At 43.9% G+C, this 12,574-nt stretch overlaps 1 protein-coding gene across 1 annotated transcript in view; it reads left to right on the top strand.

Annotated features, from left to right (window-relative positions):
- SLC5A1 (solute carrier family 5 member 1) overlaps nucleotides 1-12,574 on the top strand; it is a 67,435-nt gene that overhangs the window by 13,511 nt on the left and 41,350 nt on the right. The window contains exons 3-4 of the mRNA XM_006147963.3: nucleotides 11,521-11,625; nucleotides 12,166-12,225. Coding sequence (XP_006148025.1) covers nucleotides 11,521-11,625; nucleotides 12,166-12,225 — 165 coding nt within the window. The remainder of the gene's footprint in view (nucleotides 1-11,520; nucleotides 11,626-12,165; nucleotides 12,226-12,574) is intronic.

Here is a 12,574-nt window from a genome sequence, read left to right on the forward strand (position 1 = left end):
TCTGCGTGTCTCTGGACAGAGTTCCTTCCTTCCCCTTATTATTAGAGAGTTATTAGAAAGCAGTATACCACAGTGTTTTAGAGTAGGAGCTAATGAACTTAAAAAAATTTTTTTTAAATTAGATTTTTGTTACAGGGCATGTGTGTTTGTGTGGTATGTGTGAGAGAAACAGAGAGAGGGAAAGTGAGAAGTCACCCCTCAAGAACACTACAACTTATGGCCATGCTACAATCCCTTCTCCTCCATTTCCCTCTCAGGATTTTGGGCACACATACACACATGCCTGGCGTGTTTTAGTTTTAGCTATAGGGTGCATGCACTCACCAGAGAGAGAGAGACAGAGAAAAAGAAAGAGGGAAAGTGAGAAATCACCCCTCCCACCCTGGGGGTGGGGGATGGCCATGCCTAGTTCCTTCTCTTCCATTTTCCTCCCAGGATTTTAGACAAATGCCTGGCATGATTTTTAAGCCGCTGGTTCCAAGACTTGAACTGCACAGTCAGCCATGTGGGATCCAGCTGCCTTAACCACCATACTACCTGACTGGTCCCCCAAAACTTTTCATGTAAAGGGCCAGAGAGTAAATATTTTTGGCTTTGCAACCATGTGATCTCTGTCACAACTATTCAACTCTGTTGTAGCACAAAAGCATCCATGGAAAATACCTGAATGGTGTGTTCCAGGAAAACTTTATTTACAAACACTTGTGGGGGACCAGATTTGAGGACACATGCATTATTGCAGAACAGTGCCTGGTACACAGTAAACCTTTAGATTTCGCTTTTGTTCTTCTTTCTTCAACTGGAAACTTTGGAAGCACTACTACATCCCTTGTCTGACTGAATCCTCAGTGGGCTAGCAAGGTAGGTACAGCAAGAACGATGATTAGCCCCATGGGCTACCCAAGCTCATGCATGATGATGACAGAACTTACATTCCCTCTGTCCTTCTGCTTATACAGATATCTCTTTTTCCTTGTGCTTTGGGATGGAAATTTATGAGACCAGTATGTGTGGTCTAAAGGTTAATCCGAAAACCAGTAAAATCTTTCATTTAAGGCTGACCAGAGACCCTTGGTGGAAATTTTCTCTGAAGAGAGAGGATAGTTTGAGCTAGTCAGTGGCATGGTGGTTAGGTGCTGGATTGAGTCCTGGACCCAATGACTTGAGAAACGTGCTGGGTACATGTACGTGGGTGCCCAAAATTCCAAAAGAAAAATGGAGGAGAAGAGACTGCAGTGTGGCTATTCCCTCTAGAGGGTGCTTTTCTCATACTCCCCACACCCTCATCTCTCTCCAGTGTGTGCAAGTGCCTTATAGCATAAAACAACGAACGAAAGAAAGAAGATAGCTTCTCAAATTACGAAACCCTCTTGAGTAAAATATATTTGATTTTATCTTTAAGCCTCTAAAAATCTAATGATCAGACCAAAGTTCAGCCACTTGTGATACCACCAGAGGAGCCAAAGGTGTTGGAAAAAACCTTAGTAAGATTAAGACATAGTGCAACCTCATGAAGCAGAGAGGAAGAGAGGGAACCAGGCAATAGGACATGGGAGAGGCAGCGAGTACACCAAGGGAGGGATCCCCAGGAAGAAGTGAGCAAAAAAGACAAGTATCTGGACCTTTATAAGACTGGAGGAAGTGAGGAGGTGAGCCCTGCCTCCTCTGACCCCAAGTCCATTCTGCCCTGCTCCAACTGCTTTCTACCTGCATGCAGCTGTCTGTGCCCTTCTTTGTCTCGGTGCTCTGCATGAGAGCCTACTGTTTTCTTTTTTATTATTATTACTTCAATTTATTTTCTATATTCAATCACTGTACATCACTACGTAGAGCTTGTAAAATGAACTCACCCAACATGAATACCTTTCACACCAATCCAGTTGAAGATATACATGTTATCATCTAAACCTATAGTTTTCTTAATCTTTTTTTTTTTTTTGGAGAGGTTTTTACCATAGGGTGCGTGCACTTGCCAGACTGTCTAGACAGAGAGAGACAGAGAGATAGAAAGTGAGAAATCACCCCCCAGGGGGGATGGCCACGCCGCAATCCCTTCTCTTCCATTCTCCTCTCGGGATCTTGAGCACACATGCACATGCGCCCGGCGTGAGTTTTAAGCCACCAGGTCCAGGACGTGAACTGCAGTCGACCACGTGGGAGTCCAGTGACATAGCCATTACGCTAACTGCTGGTCCTGTTCTTAATCTTTTTTTAAAATCTCTCACAATACGTAGCCTGAGACCTTGCACTATATGTCGGCACTTGACAAGTATGAACTGAATTAAAGAAAGGGAAGAAAGAGAAGGACATATCCCCAGATCTTCACGCTGGCTGTTCTCGATGGTGTCACCTTACACATTAGCCTGCGATCTGTTCTCTGGTACAATGACCACACAGTGTAGGCAGTGGTAAGAATTCAGGAGGTCAGAAGGGTGTTGGGTTTAAGTCAATGCCTGCCTAAACAGTGCTCCAAATTTCTTTTCTTGTGCACAGAGAAAAATTGTTGTTATTGTTTTAAGCTCATGGGAGTAAAACTGGAAAAGAAAACCTGGCCTTCTGAATACCCGATGTTGGCCCGCATGGGAATCCTTAGTAAAGTTTGGTGTGGTCATTGCTTCCTGAGATTATCAGGCCATTTGACCTTTCTCAGTTCGAGTTGAGTTTTGCAAAACTTGGCAGTTCCCTACTGTATGTGTCTCTGTTTTGGTGGGAGTTTTTGGTTAATCATGGCAATTTCGGCCTTGCTCTAGAACACATTGTTTCTTCCCTTCTGCTATTTCTAGTCTTCCTCTTCTTCCTTTCTCTGCTTTTTTTCCTCTTCCTTTTATTTTCTCCTTTTCCTCTTCCACCAGCTTCTCTTCTTGCTCTTTCTTTTCCTTCTCATTCTTCATCTTCTTGTCCTCTCCTCTGTCCTTTCCGCTTTCTCCTCCCTTCTTCCTCTTCCTTTGATCCTTCTCTCTCTCTTTCTCCTATCCATGGCTTAGTCTCTCCTTAGATACTCTTCTCTGATTAATGCACAACCACTTACCACCATGTGTGCTTTGTGTTTCTAGGCATCAGCTGACGGCTGTGTAGCCAAGTTCCTGTCATCCAGTTAGTTCCTAAGCTCCTGCTTTCTCTTTCCCCACTGGCAGCCTTCCCAGCATTTTCTTCCTTCCTTTTTTTCTTTCTTCCTTCCTTTCCTTCTTTCTCTCTTTTTGTTTTTGCTTGTGCTATAGGGCACATGCTCTCACTAGGGTCGGAGATAGAGATAGAGAAAGAGAGAGAGAGAAAGTGAGAAATCAGTCCTGCCCCCCCAGGGAGGGATGGCCATGCTGTAATTCCTTCTCTTCTATTCTCCTCTTGCAATTTTGGGCATGCATTCATGCATGCCTGGTATGATCTTCAAACCATCAGGTCCAGGACTTAAACTGCACAGTTGGCCATGTGAGATCCAGCACATTAACCTCCATGACACCTGCTTGCCTGCCAGCATCTTCTCACAGATTAGTAGGAAGAAGAAAGTAAATTGTAACCAATATTTCTAGTTGGGTGAAGTGAAAAAAAAAAAGTGCTAAGATAGAGCCTTTGGATTATTCATATTAGAAATCTATCTGAACTTCCCTATCTGCCATTGGCATAGAAAAGTGAGTCGGCTGCAGATGTTTACACTTTGGGGAGGTAAATTTTATATTTGGGAGATGATTTAAAGTTAGAATCAAGAATGGATTCTGGGAACCAGCAGTTAGCGTAATGGCTATGTTGCTGGACTCCCACGTAGTCGACCGTGGTTTACGTCCCGGACCCAGTGGCTTAAATCTCACGCCGGGGGCATGTGCATGCGTGCCCAAGATCCTGAAAGGAAAACAGAGGAGAAGGGATTGTGGCGTGACCATCCCCCTGGGGGGTGATTTCTTGCTTTCTGTCTCTATGTCTCTCTCTGTCTGGCGAGCGCACGTGCCCTATAGCGAAAACCTCTCCCCCCCAAAAAAAACAAACAAAAAACCCGAAAAAAACAAAAACCAAAAAAACCAAAAAAGAATGGATTCTGGAGCCAGTCTGCCTTGGTTCGAACCCCCAGTTTCACTTACTCCTAGCTGTGTAGTCCTGGGCAAGCTAACCTCTCCCTCAGTTTCCTGAACTGCAAACTAGAATTATAGCACCTACCTTGTAGAGTTGCTTTGGAGATCAAATTAGTTAATGCATGTAGATGTCTCAGGATAGATGTATTGGGTAGTACTTAGTACTACCCACAGGCTGGCAATTACTGTATCATTGTCATATCTGCAGATCTTTCTCTTTAAGCCATGAATCAAATCACTCACCCCTTTTTCATTCTATTTGTGCATTATTGTTCTTCTGTTGTACAACTGTGTGTGTGCCAGGTTCTGGGTTAGGTGCTAATATAGATCTGGGTGTATGTGTGTGTGTGTCACTCATTCTCACGAAACAATATGTAAAATTGGGAATAGTGGTTAAGTGTTCAGAAGGAAATGTATTTGAATCAAGGGTAGGAGGTGGAGGGAGGAGGGAAGGAGAGGGATTTTTCTTCACTTTAGACATCTAGGCTGAGATCTGAAGGATCAGAAGAAGACAGCCATATGAAGGTTGGGGGAAGAGCCACCCAAACAAAAGGAACAGAATGGCCAGAGGCCCTGAGGTTATTTGAGGACTGCAAGGAGGTCACTGTGAGAGAGAGATCGGGCCCTTTCAGTGAGGGACTCAACGTTTCTGATTTTAAGACAGATCCATCAGGATTGACAGGTGGGTTGGTCTCTAGCCTTCTTGACCTCTAAGTGCCAACAGAAGACCTCACCCGTGTTTTGTGCCAAAAACTAGTGGGAAAATGCCCACATTGGCAGTGGTTTCCTGATTTCTTGCCCCTTTGGTTCTCTGGGCAAGGAGAGATGTTCCTGAAAGACAGGTAATGAATGACAACCATTGTCCATGGGGACATGAGCTGACGTAGAGTAAACAGAGATTAAGATGACCCTGGAGCAAGGCCTGCATCTAAATATTTACCAGAGTCTTAGAAATAAAATATTCTGAATATGTGAGCCCCACCTTATGTTCTGTCCCAATCCAGGAAGTACGAGCCCTGAGAGATGGCAAAGATCAAAGATTAAACCTTTCCAAACTTCCCCCGTGAAAAGAGAGCTTACTCAGGGAGACACGCATCAATATTAAAGGCCAGTTCCTAGGAAGTGGAAGGAGGAATCTGGAATAACACTTGAGACAGATGAGCACAGGCTGTTACCGAGCTTACAGTGAGGTGGGTAGGAGGGTCTTGCCCTACTGTGCCCCTTTAGGGAAATCTGGAAGAGAATGCTTGGGGAGTGAGGGGGTCAGTGTGGTGCTGTGGCCTCTTCTTATGGTTCCTGGATTTTGTCAGCTTTTGCTGTGGGATCTTGGACAAGTCATTTCACTCTCTGATCCTTAAATAAGAATAATGCCCACTTTTAATGCCCTGTTGTGGGGATTAAATAAGATAGAGCCAATGATATGGTCTAGTACTTGGCCCTAAAGAGACAGTATAAAAATTAGTGTTCCTCTGTCCTTTTGTCATCTCCCAGGATGTGGCTCTCCAAGTGTGATACTCAGACCAGCAGCATCAGCAAGACCAGGGCTCTTGTTAGAAATTCAAAATTTCCAGCTCCCAGACGGACTGAATCAAAACTTCTAGGGGATGGGACTCAGCAATCTATGTTTTTTTAAAAAATTATTTAAATCTATGTGTTTTTTAAAAAATTATTTATTACATGAGAGAGACAGGGATAGAGAGAAAGAACATTCCTGACAGAATCTTGACACCATGACCTACCCCCAGCTTCATCCAGCCTGGATCATGGGTGTGTGTGTGCCCAGCATTCTCAGGGAGAACTGGGTATCTTATACTCTGAGGAATGTGAAAGTTTGAGAACAACTGTCAGAGGATAACCCAATGGAGGTGTCTAGACAGTTCAGAGACAGGATGGAGAGGAGCCCCTGAGACCTTCTGATATCTCTTAAAGGAGAAGGCAAAAGAAGAGAATAGAGTTTGAACATTCTGGATATTCCACGGTCCTTTAAATTAGCCGAGTACACTTTTCATTTGAGTTAGGATGATCTTGTTCTCTCAAAGGAGAAACTACCACTCTCTCTCTTTCAGGAAATTCAGAGCACTCCATAAAAACATAGGCTGCACATAAAATAATGATCAGAATAGCATGCCTCTGTGAGGCGAAAACTCTCTTAAAAGTTTTTTTTTTTTTCCTTTCACATTGATCACCTCTTGTCAGCCTGATAATAACATACTAACTTTGTGGGGGTAGGCCGAGAGGGATTCTTATCCTCGGTTTACAGTGGAAGAAACTGAGACTCCAAGCAGTAAAGCGATGGGCACAAGGTTGTCTAGTTTTCTGTGGAAAAGCCAAGATTAGAACCGAGTCAGAAGGCTCCAGTGAGCTTAGAATGAGGGCGGCAAAGAGGTGTCCATGCCATTGAGTTGTGCTGTCAAGCGTGATTACTGATATCGGGTCCTTTTTCCAATCCTTTGGCTTCCTCTGAGTGTGGGGCCAAGATGACACACACCTATCCATCGCCCACTGCCTTGGGCAATTCTTGACTCCTCGGTTAGTGGTCCTGAGTGTGCCTGCATTCTCTGACTTTCTTCAGGGTATGGAAATAAGATAAAATTAATGTACACACTCAAATCACTGTCTTCCGCTGGGCCATAATTTTCTTTTCATTTGAAAATAACAAGGTTGACCTTCATCATTTCTGAGGTAATTTCAGCTCTAATATCGGAGGAGCTACCTTATGATGTCTATTCTCTTTTTTCTGTCACATAAAGCATTATTGTAGTTAGCGTTCAATGACATTTTCATGTCTTTTTCTGTACCCCTCCTCCAAATAAACACATGCTTCCCTGCCTGCTTTATTCTCGGTCCTCAGGCTCTGCCAGAATTGGAGACAGCTCTGGAATTGTCCTTTGTGGTTAAAGGTTTTAAAAAGTTGTGTTCAGATTACAAAATTCCACAAACTCATCACAGGGAAAGAATTTAAAAAATTAACCCGAAAATGCATGCATCTTTTTCTTTTCCAAATATAACCGCTGTTAAATTTGGATATATTTCCATTATTTTATGTGCACACACGTATGTAAACATTTTGGGGGATCACATAGTATATAGGTAGGTATATTTTATTTTTGCTGACTTTTTAAAAAAGTAGTTTTTTTCTTTATTTATGATAGAGTGTATGAATATGCATGAGAGAGAGAGAGAGAGAGAGAGAGAGAGAACACCTGCTGGACTCGTCTGATCACAGTGTAATCCTCTTCTTCTAGTCCTCCAGTCAGTTCGAGCTTTGAGTACACACATGTACCTGCTATGCCTCAGGCTGACTAAGCCTGGGATTCAAACAACTGTCATCATATGGGATCTGGTTTCTTTTGAGCAGTGCAATAGAATGCAGTATGGACCCAACCTTTGTTTGACATTTTTGTCATTAGCACTTCCACAGTATCCTAATAAATTCTTTAAAGCTATAATGGTAATGGCTGCATAATATTCCCTCGCCCTAGATGGTGGAAGTAGGGTTAAGGGAATAGATTTCAGGTCAAAGCAAAGAAGAATTTTTAACTAAGTTGTTCCATCGTGCACTCAACTGCCTTGGAAGACCAGGAGCTCTCTGTCCCTGGAGGTAAGCCTACAGAAGCTGACCACCACTTGGGAGGTGTTGCAGAGGGCACACAAGACCTGCAAGATCTTATCCTTTCTCCATGTATCTCTTTTTCTTGTCAAACTTCCGAGATAGGAAATTTACATAGTAAAATGTGATCATGAATTCCTTGCCTTTTGGCTATTTCCCCAATTACCATGATAGCAACCTTGGGTTTTCTCGTCCTGCAAAGTGGCAGCAAACCTGCCTAAAGACTTGTAATGGCGTTTTGAGCCCCATGAGGGGATGAGGAGAGTGTGGAAAGAGGAGAGTCTGATGCAAGGTCAAGCTGGAGAAATATTAGATAGAGTCTAAAATCCAGAATTCAAAAGGAATGTGGGAGGAAATTACAGAGAAGGACATGATGATTCACGTCACCGTGTCACTCCCTACGTAAGGCGTGATTCTGAAATGGGCACAAACGTGGGTGAACAGTGAACAGAGAGAGTTTGGGAAACCTTGTGATGAAGGCTTTGTTACTGAGCTGTAGTGAGGGAAGGGCAGCATGGAAACCTGGCTGGGGAATGTAGATAAAGTGATGGCGTCTGTCTTAGTCTTCTCAGGCTGCTTTGACACAATAACACAGGCTGGGTGCTTAACCAATTTATTTTATTACAGTTTTGGAGGCTGGAAGTCTCTCAAATTAAGGTGCTGTCAGGGTTGGTTTCTGATGAGGCCTCTCTTCCTGGCTTGTAGATGGCTGTCTTCTTAGTGTGTCCTCATACGGTCTCTTCTCTGTGTGCACAGAGAGATAAAGACCTTCCCATGTGGGTCTAGTTGTGTTACCACAACACCGCTATATGACCCACTTCCTCTTTGTATAAGGATACCAGTTCTATCCGATTTATTATCTCATTTTCCTAAAGGCCCCATCTCCAAATATAGCCACATTGGGAGTTAGGGCTTCAGCATATGAATTTTTTTAGGGAGGATACAATTCAACCCAATACAGTACCCATTGTAACTCTTGTGAATTGACTCTGAGGGTGAAGTAATTGTCCTGTCGGGATGAGTTGGGAGAGAAAGGACACTTTCTGAAGGCCAACTGAATGCCAGTCATTACTCATTCACCATCTCATTTGACTCCTGCACAACTATGTCACGAAAGAAGAGAAAGGCTCATAGACACTGTGCTCACCCAGACAGAAGAAGGTCAAGGAAGACAGGGAAGGGGGAGTGAGAAACTTAATTTTTTAAGCTCATGCTGCCATTGCATTGAAGTAAATTTTATCTTGAAATTTCGCTTAATTCCTAGGACTATATCTTTAAGCTTAGAGCTGTCAGAAAAACCAGGGCAGGCCTTTTAGATGTCTGGGAAGGTCTCTGAATAGAACAGTGAAATGATCATAGCTGTGCTTTGGGGAGGTAACAGGCCAGGTAGGTGGAGAAGGTTACTGAAAAGAGGGAGAGACTAGGGATCATCTAGAAGCCTATTGAGAGATAATGATAGACAGCATGAAGATGATAGAGAAATGCTTGATGCTTGTGACATTGTGAAGGCAGAGTCAGGGTATTCGTGATTAAGTGTAAGTCATGGTGTAAATAGAGGGAGCTTAGGGGACTAGCAGGTGGTATAGTGGTTAAGGCGCTGGACTCTCACATGGCCAATCATAGTTTGAATCCTGACCCAGTGACTTGAAAATCATGCTGGGCACATGCGCATGTGTGCCCAAAATCCTAAGAGAAGAATGGAGGAGAAGGGATTGTGGTGTGACCATCCCCTTTGGGGGATGATTTTTCACTTTCTGTCTCTCTCTGTCTCTCTCTGTCTCTATAGGGAGCACACACACACCTTAGAGCAGAAATCTGTTTAAAAGAAAAAAAAAAGAGTGGGAGGGAGCTTAGAATGAGGCCAAGGTGGTACCCCTGCTAGAAATGAACTGAACTGGGCACAGGATGTTCTGGTACCCCTGGCTCCATTCTGCCCCCTTCTCAGATGGTGAGGATGAAACGTCAGGACAGCCTGAGTCTATTTAAAGTTCAATGTCAGGCCAGCAGGTGGTATGGACTCTCACATAGCTAACCACAGTTCAAATCCTAGACCTGGTGGCTTGAAAATCATGCCAGCTGTGTGCATGAGTGCCCAAAATCCCAGGAGGAGGATGGAGGAGAAGGGATTACTGCATGACCATCCCCATTGGGGGAGTGGTTTTTCACTTTCCTTCTCATTGTCTCTTTCTGTCTCTCTCAATGAGTGTACGTGCCCTGTGTCAAAAATCTTTAAAAAAAATTAAATGTTTCTCCCACTTGGGTGGATATCGGCAAGAACTTCTTGAATTTATGATTAATCTAATGCAGTTAATGATTTCTTATAATTATTTCCCTAATAGTACAGCATTAGGCTTAATAATTTATTAAGTGAGAGGTGATAAATGGAAAGATAATGAGTCAGAGCAGGTGGGCCACTTGCAAAAGAAAATATTGATTAAAAATGGACTGTGATTCCCATCAAGTTTTGAGCAGAAAGAGGTAGATGTCTATGAATAGCTCCTTTTCTCTTCTTTTAAAATTTTATTTATGACCAGCATAATAATTGCACATATTTATGAAATACAATGTGATGTTTAGATAAATTTTGGTGTTCTATTAAATATGATCGTTAGAGTTAACAATAGTGTATTGTATATTTCAAAATACGTAGAACAGAGGTTTTGAATGTTCTCATCACAAAGAAATGACAAATGTGTAAGGTGATGAATATCCTAATTATCCTGATTTGATCATTATGTAATATGCATGTATCTCCTTTTTTATGATTATTTTTAAATTTTTCTATAGGGCACATGTGCTCACCAGAGAAAGACCACAAGACAGGGAAGGGGGAATGAGAAAGCATCCCCAATGGGAATGACATGCCTTAATCTCTTCTCCTCCATTCTCCTCTTGGGATTTTGGGCATGCACACACATGCAACCTGGCCTATTTTTTGAGTTGCTGGACCTGGGATTTGAACCATGTAGTCAGCCATATGGGATCCAGCTACCCTAACCACCACACCATTGGTGGCCATGTATCTCATTTATGAATGGTATCCATTCAGTTATTAAAGCCCCAAGGGTAGGAGTCACCCTTGATTACTTTTCCCTTCATTTCCCAAATGTAATCCATCAACAAAGCCTGTCAACTTTGTTTCCAAAATATTCTCCAAATCTCTACACTGGTCTTTATTTCATCTTATACCACCTTATTTCATCTTATACCACTATTGTCCTCTCTCACCCGGAGGCAGAGAAAGAGAGAGAGAGAGAGAGACCCCCAACAGGGTATTCATACTGTGATCTACCCCTGGTTCAGCCAGCTGGGATCAGGAATACATGGGTGTGTTCAGGGAGATCCCGGGACACGAACGCAGGACCTTTCCTATGTGGGTCCAGTTCCCTTTCCATTGTGTCACTCTCTGACCCTAGAGGCTTCCTTTTAAATGATTCCTTTCAAGAAATTCTTGAAATTCTGTATTGGGCAAGGCCTAAACATGATGAAGGACCTAGAGATCAATGGCACAGGCCCTGCCTCTGAGCAGACAGCTCGACAGGGGATGTGTCGGGAGACCTGGTGGCTGTGGAGCTTCCCATGTCTTCTTCACCGCTGGGCACCAAGCTCACGGGTGGTCTGATTGGGCATATGGCCCACTGTTCTTTGCCAGTCCTCTCCTTTCCACCTTCACTATTTCCCAAGCTTCCACATTTGCTCTCTGATCCAGCTACCTTGGCAGACTCCAGCTGTCCTCTAGACTCCAGTCTGCCTCTGCTCTTGCCTCCCATATCTCTTCTCTCTGTGGCCCACCCTGAGCGTTCTGGTCCAGAATAGAGTCGTTAACTTGACTTCGTCTTGTGTCTACAGATTGGGGCCTCTCTTTTTGCCAGTAACATTGGAAGTGGCCACTTCGTGGGGCTGGCTGGGACAGGAGCAGCTGCAGGCATCGCCACTGGAGGCTTTGAATTTAACGTGAGTAAGACCAGAGACTCTGTGCCCCAGAGCTGGAAGGAGCCTGAGCAGTCAGCCTCTTCACTCCGAGGAGCTCGAGGTGCCACGGGGTCCTGCTCTGCTCCCACTAGAATAGAATGAGGAAACCACTGATAAGACAGCAATGTGAAAAAGTCAAGGTCCCCAGAATCCTTCCAGCTGCATGGGAGGTTTGAAAAGGCTTACTATCAGATTGCTACTACTATTATTATGTTAAGGCTTTCCAAATGGCATTTTATGCCTTATAAACTAACAAAGAGACCCAGGGAAATCCAGTGCCGTGTTGGGGGCTCAGGGCTCTGATGTTAGTGGGCGTGCTCCGGGGTGGCCCTCTGCTGCCACCCACCTGCTACTCCCATGGGCTGTGGAAAGGCCTCCTCTTGCCTCTAATGGCCACCTGAGGAGTTGTCCTGAGATCCATAAAGAGAAAAGGCTGGATGATTTTCCTGCAACTGGGGAGCCCACCAGGTGGTGGGGTAGACGAAGGTTCTTGTTTGAATCCACCTCTTGTTCTGGTTTCAGGCCCTTGTTTTCGTGGTTGTGCTGGGCTGGTTGTTTGTCCCCATTTACATTAAGGCTGGGGTAAGTACCTGCTTTATTATTCCGTATACTGTTGGCAGATACACACACACACACACACACACACACACACACACACATTAAAGCTTGGTCCTCTTGAAGGGTAGAGGAATCTTTATGGGATAAACAGAAAAGAAAACCTGTCAGTCAGCTTTTGCTCCCAGTTCTGAAGTTCCTGATTGCCTGCAAGGGCATTAAACAGTCTAGTGGGCCTTGGCGTGGGTCCAATGGCTCTTTTCTTTTTCTTTTTTTAAGAGAATGATTTTTACTATAGGGCATATGTACTTGCCAGCCAGACAGAGAGAGACAGAGAGACAAAAAGCGAGAAATCACTCCCCAGAGGGGATGGCCA

This window comes from Tupaia chinensis, unplaced genomic scaffold, assembly GCF_000334495.1.
Source record: "Tupaia chinensis unplaced genomic scaffold, TupChi_1.0 Scaffold000226_1, whole genome shotgun sequence".
Classification (NCBI taxonomy): Eukaryota; Metazoa; Chordata; class Mammalia; order Scandentia; family Tupaiidae; genus Tupaia; species Tupaia belangeri.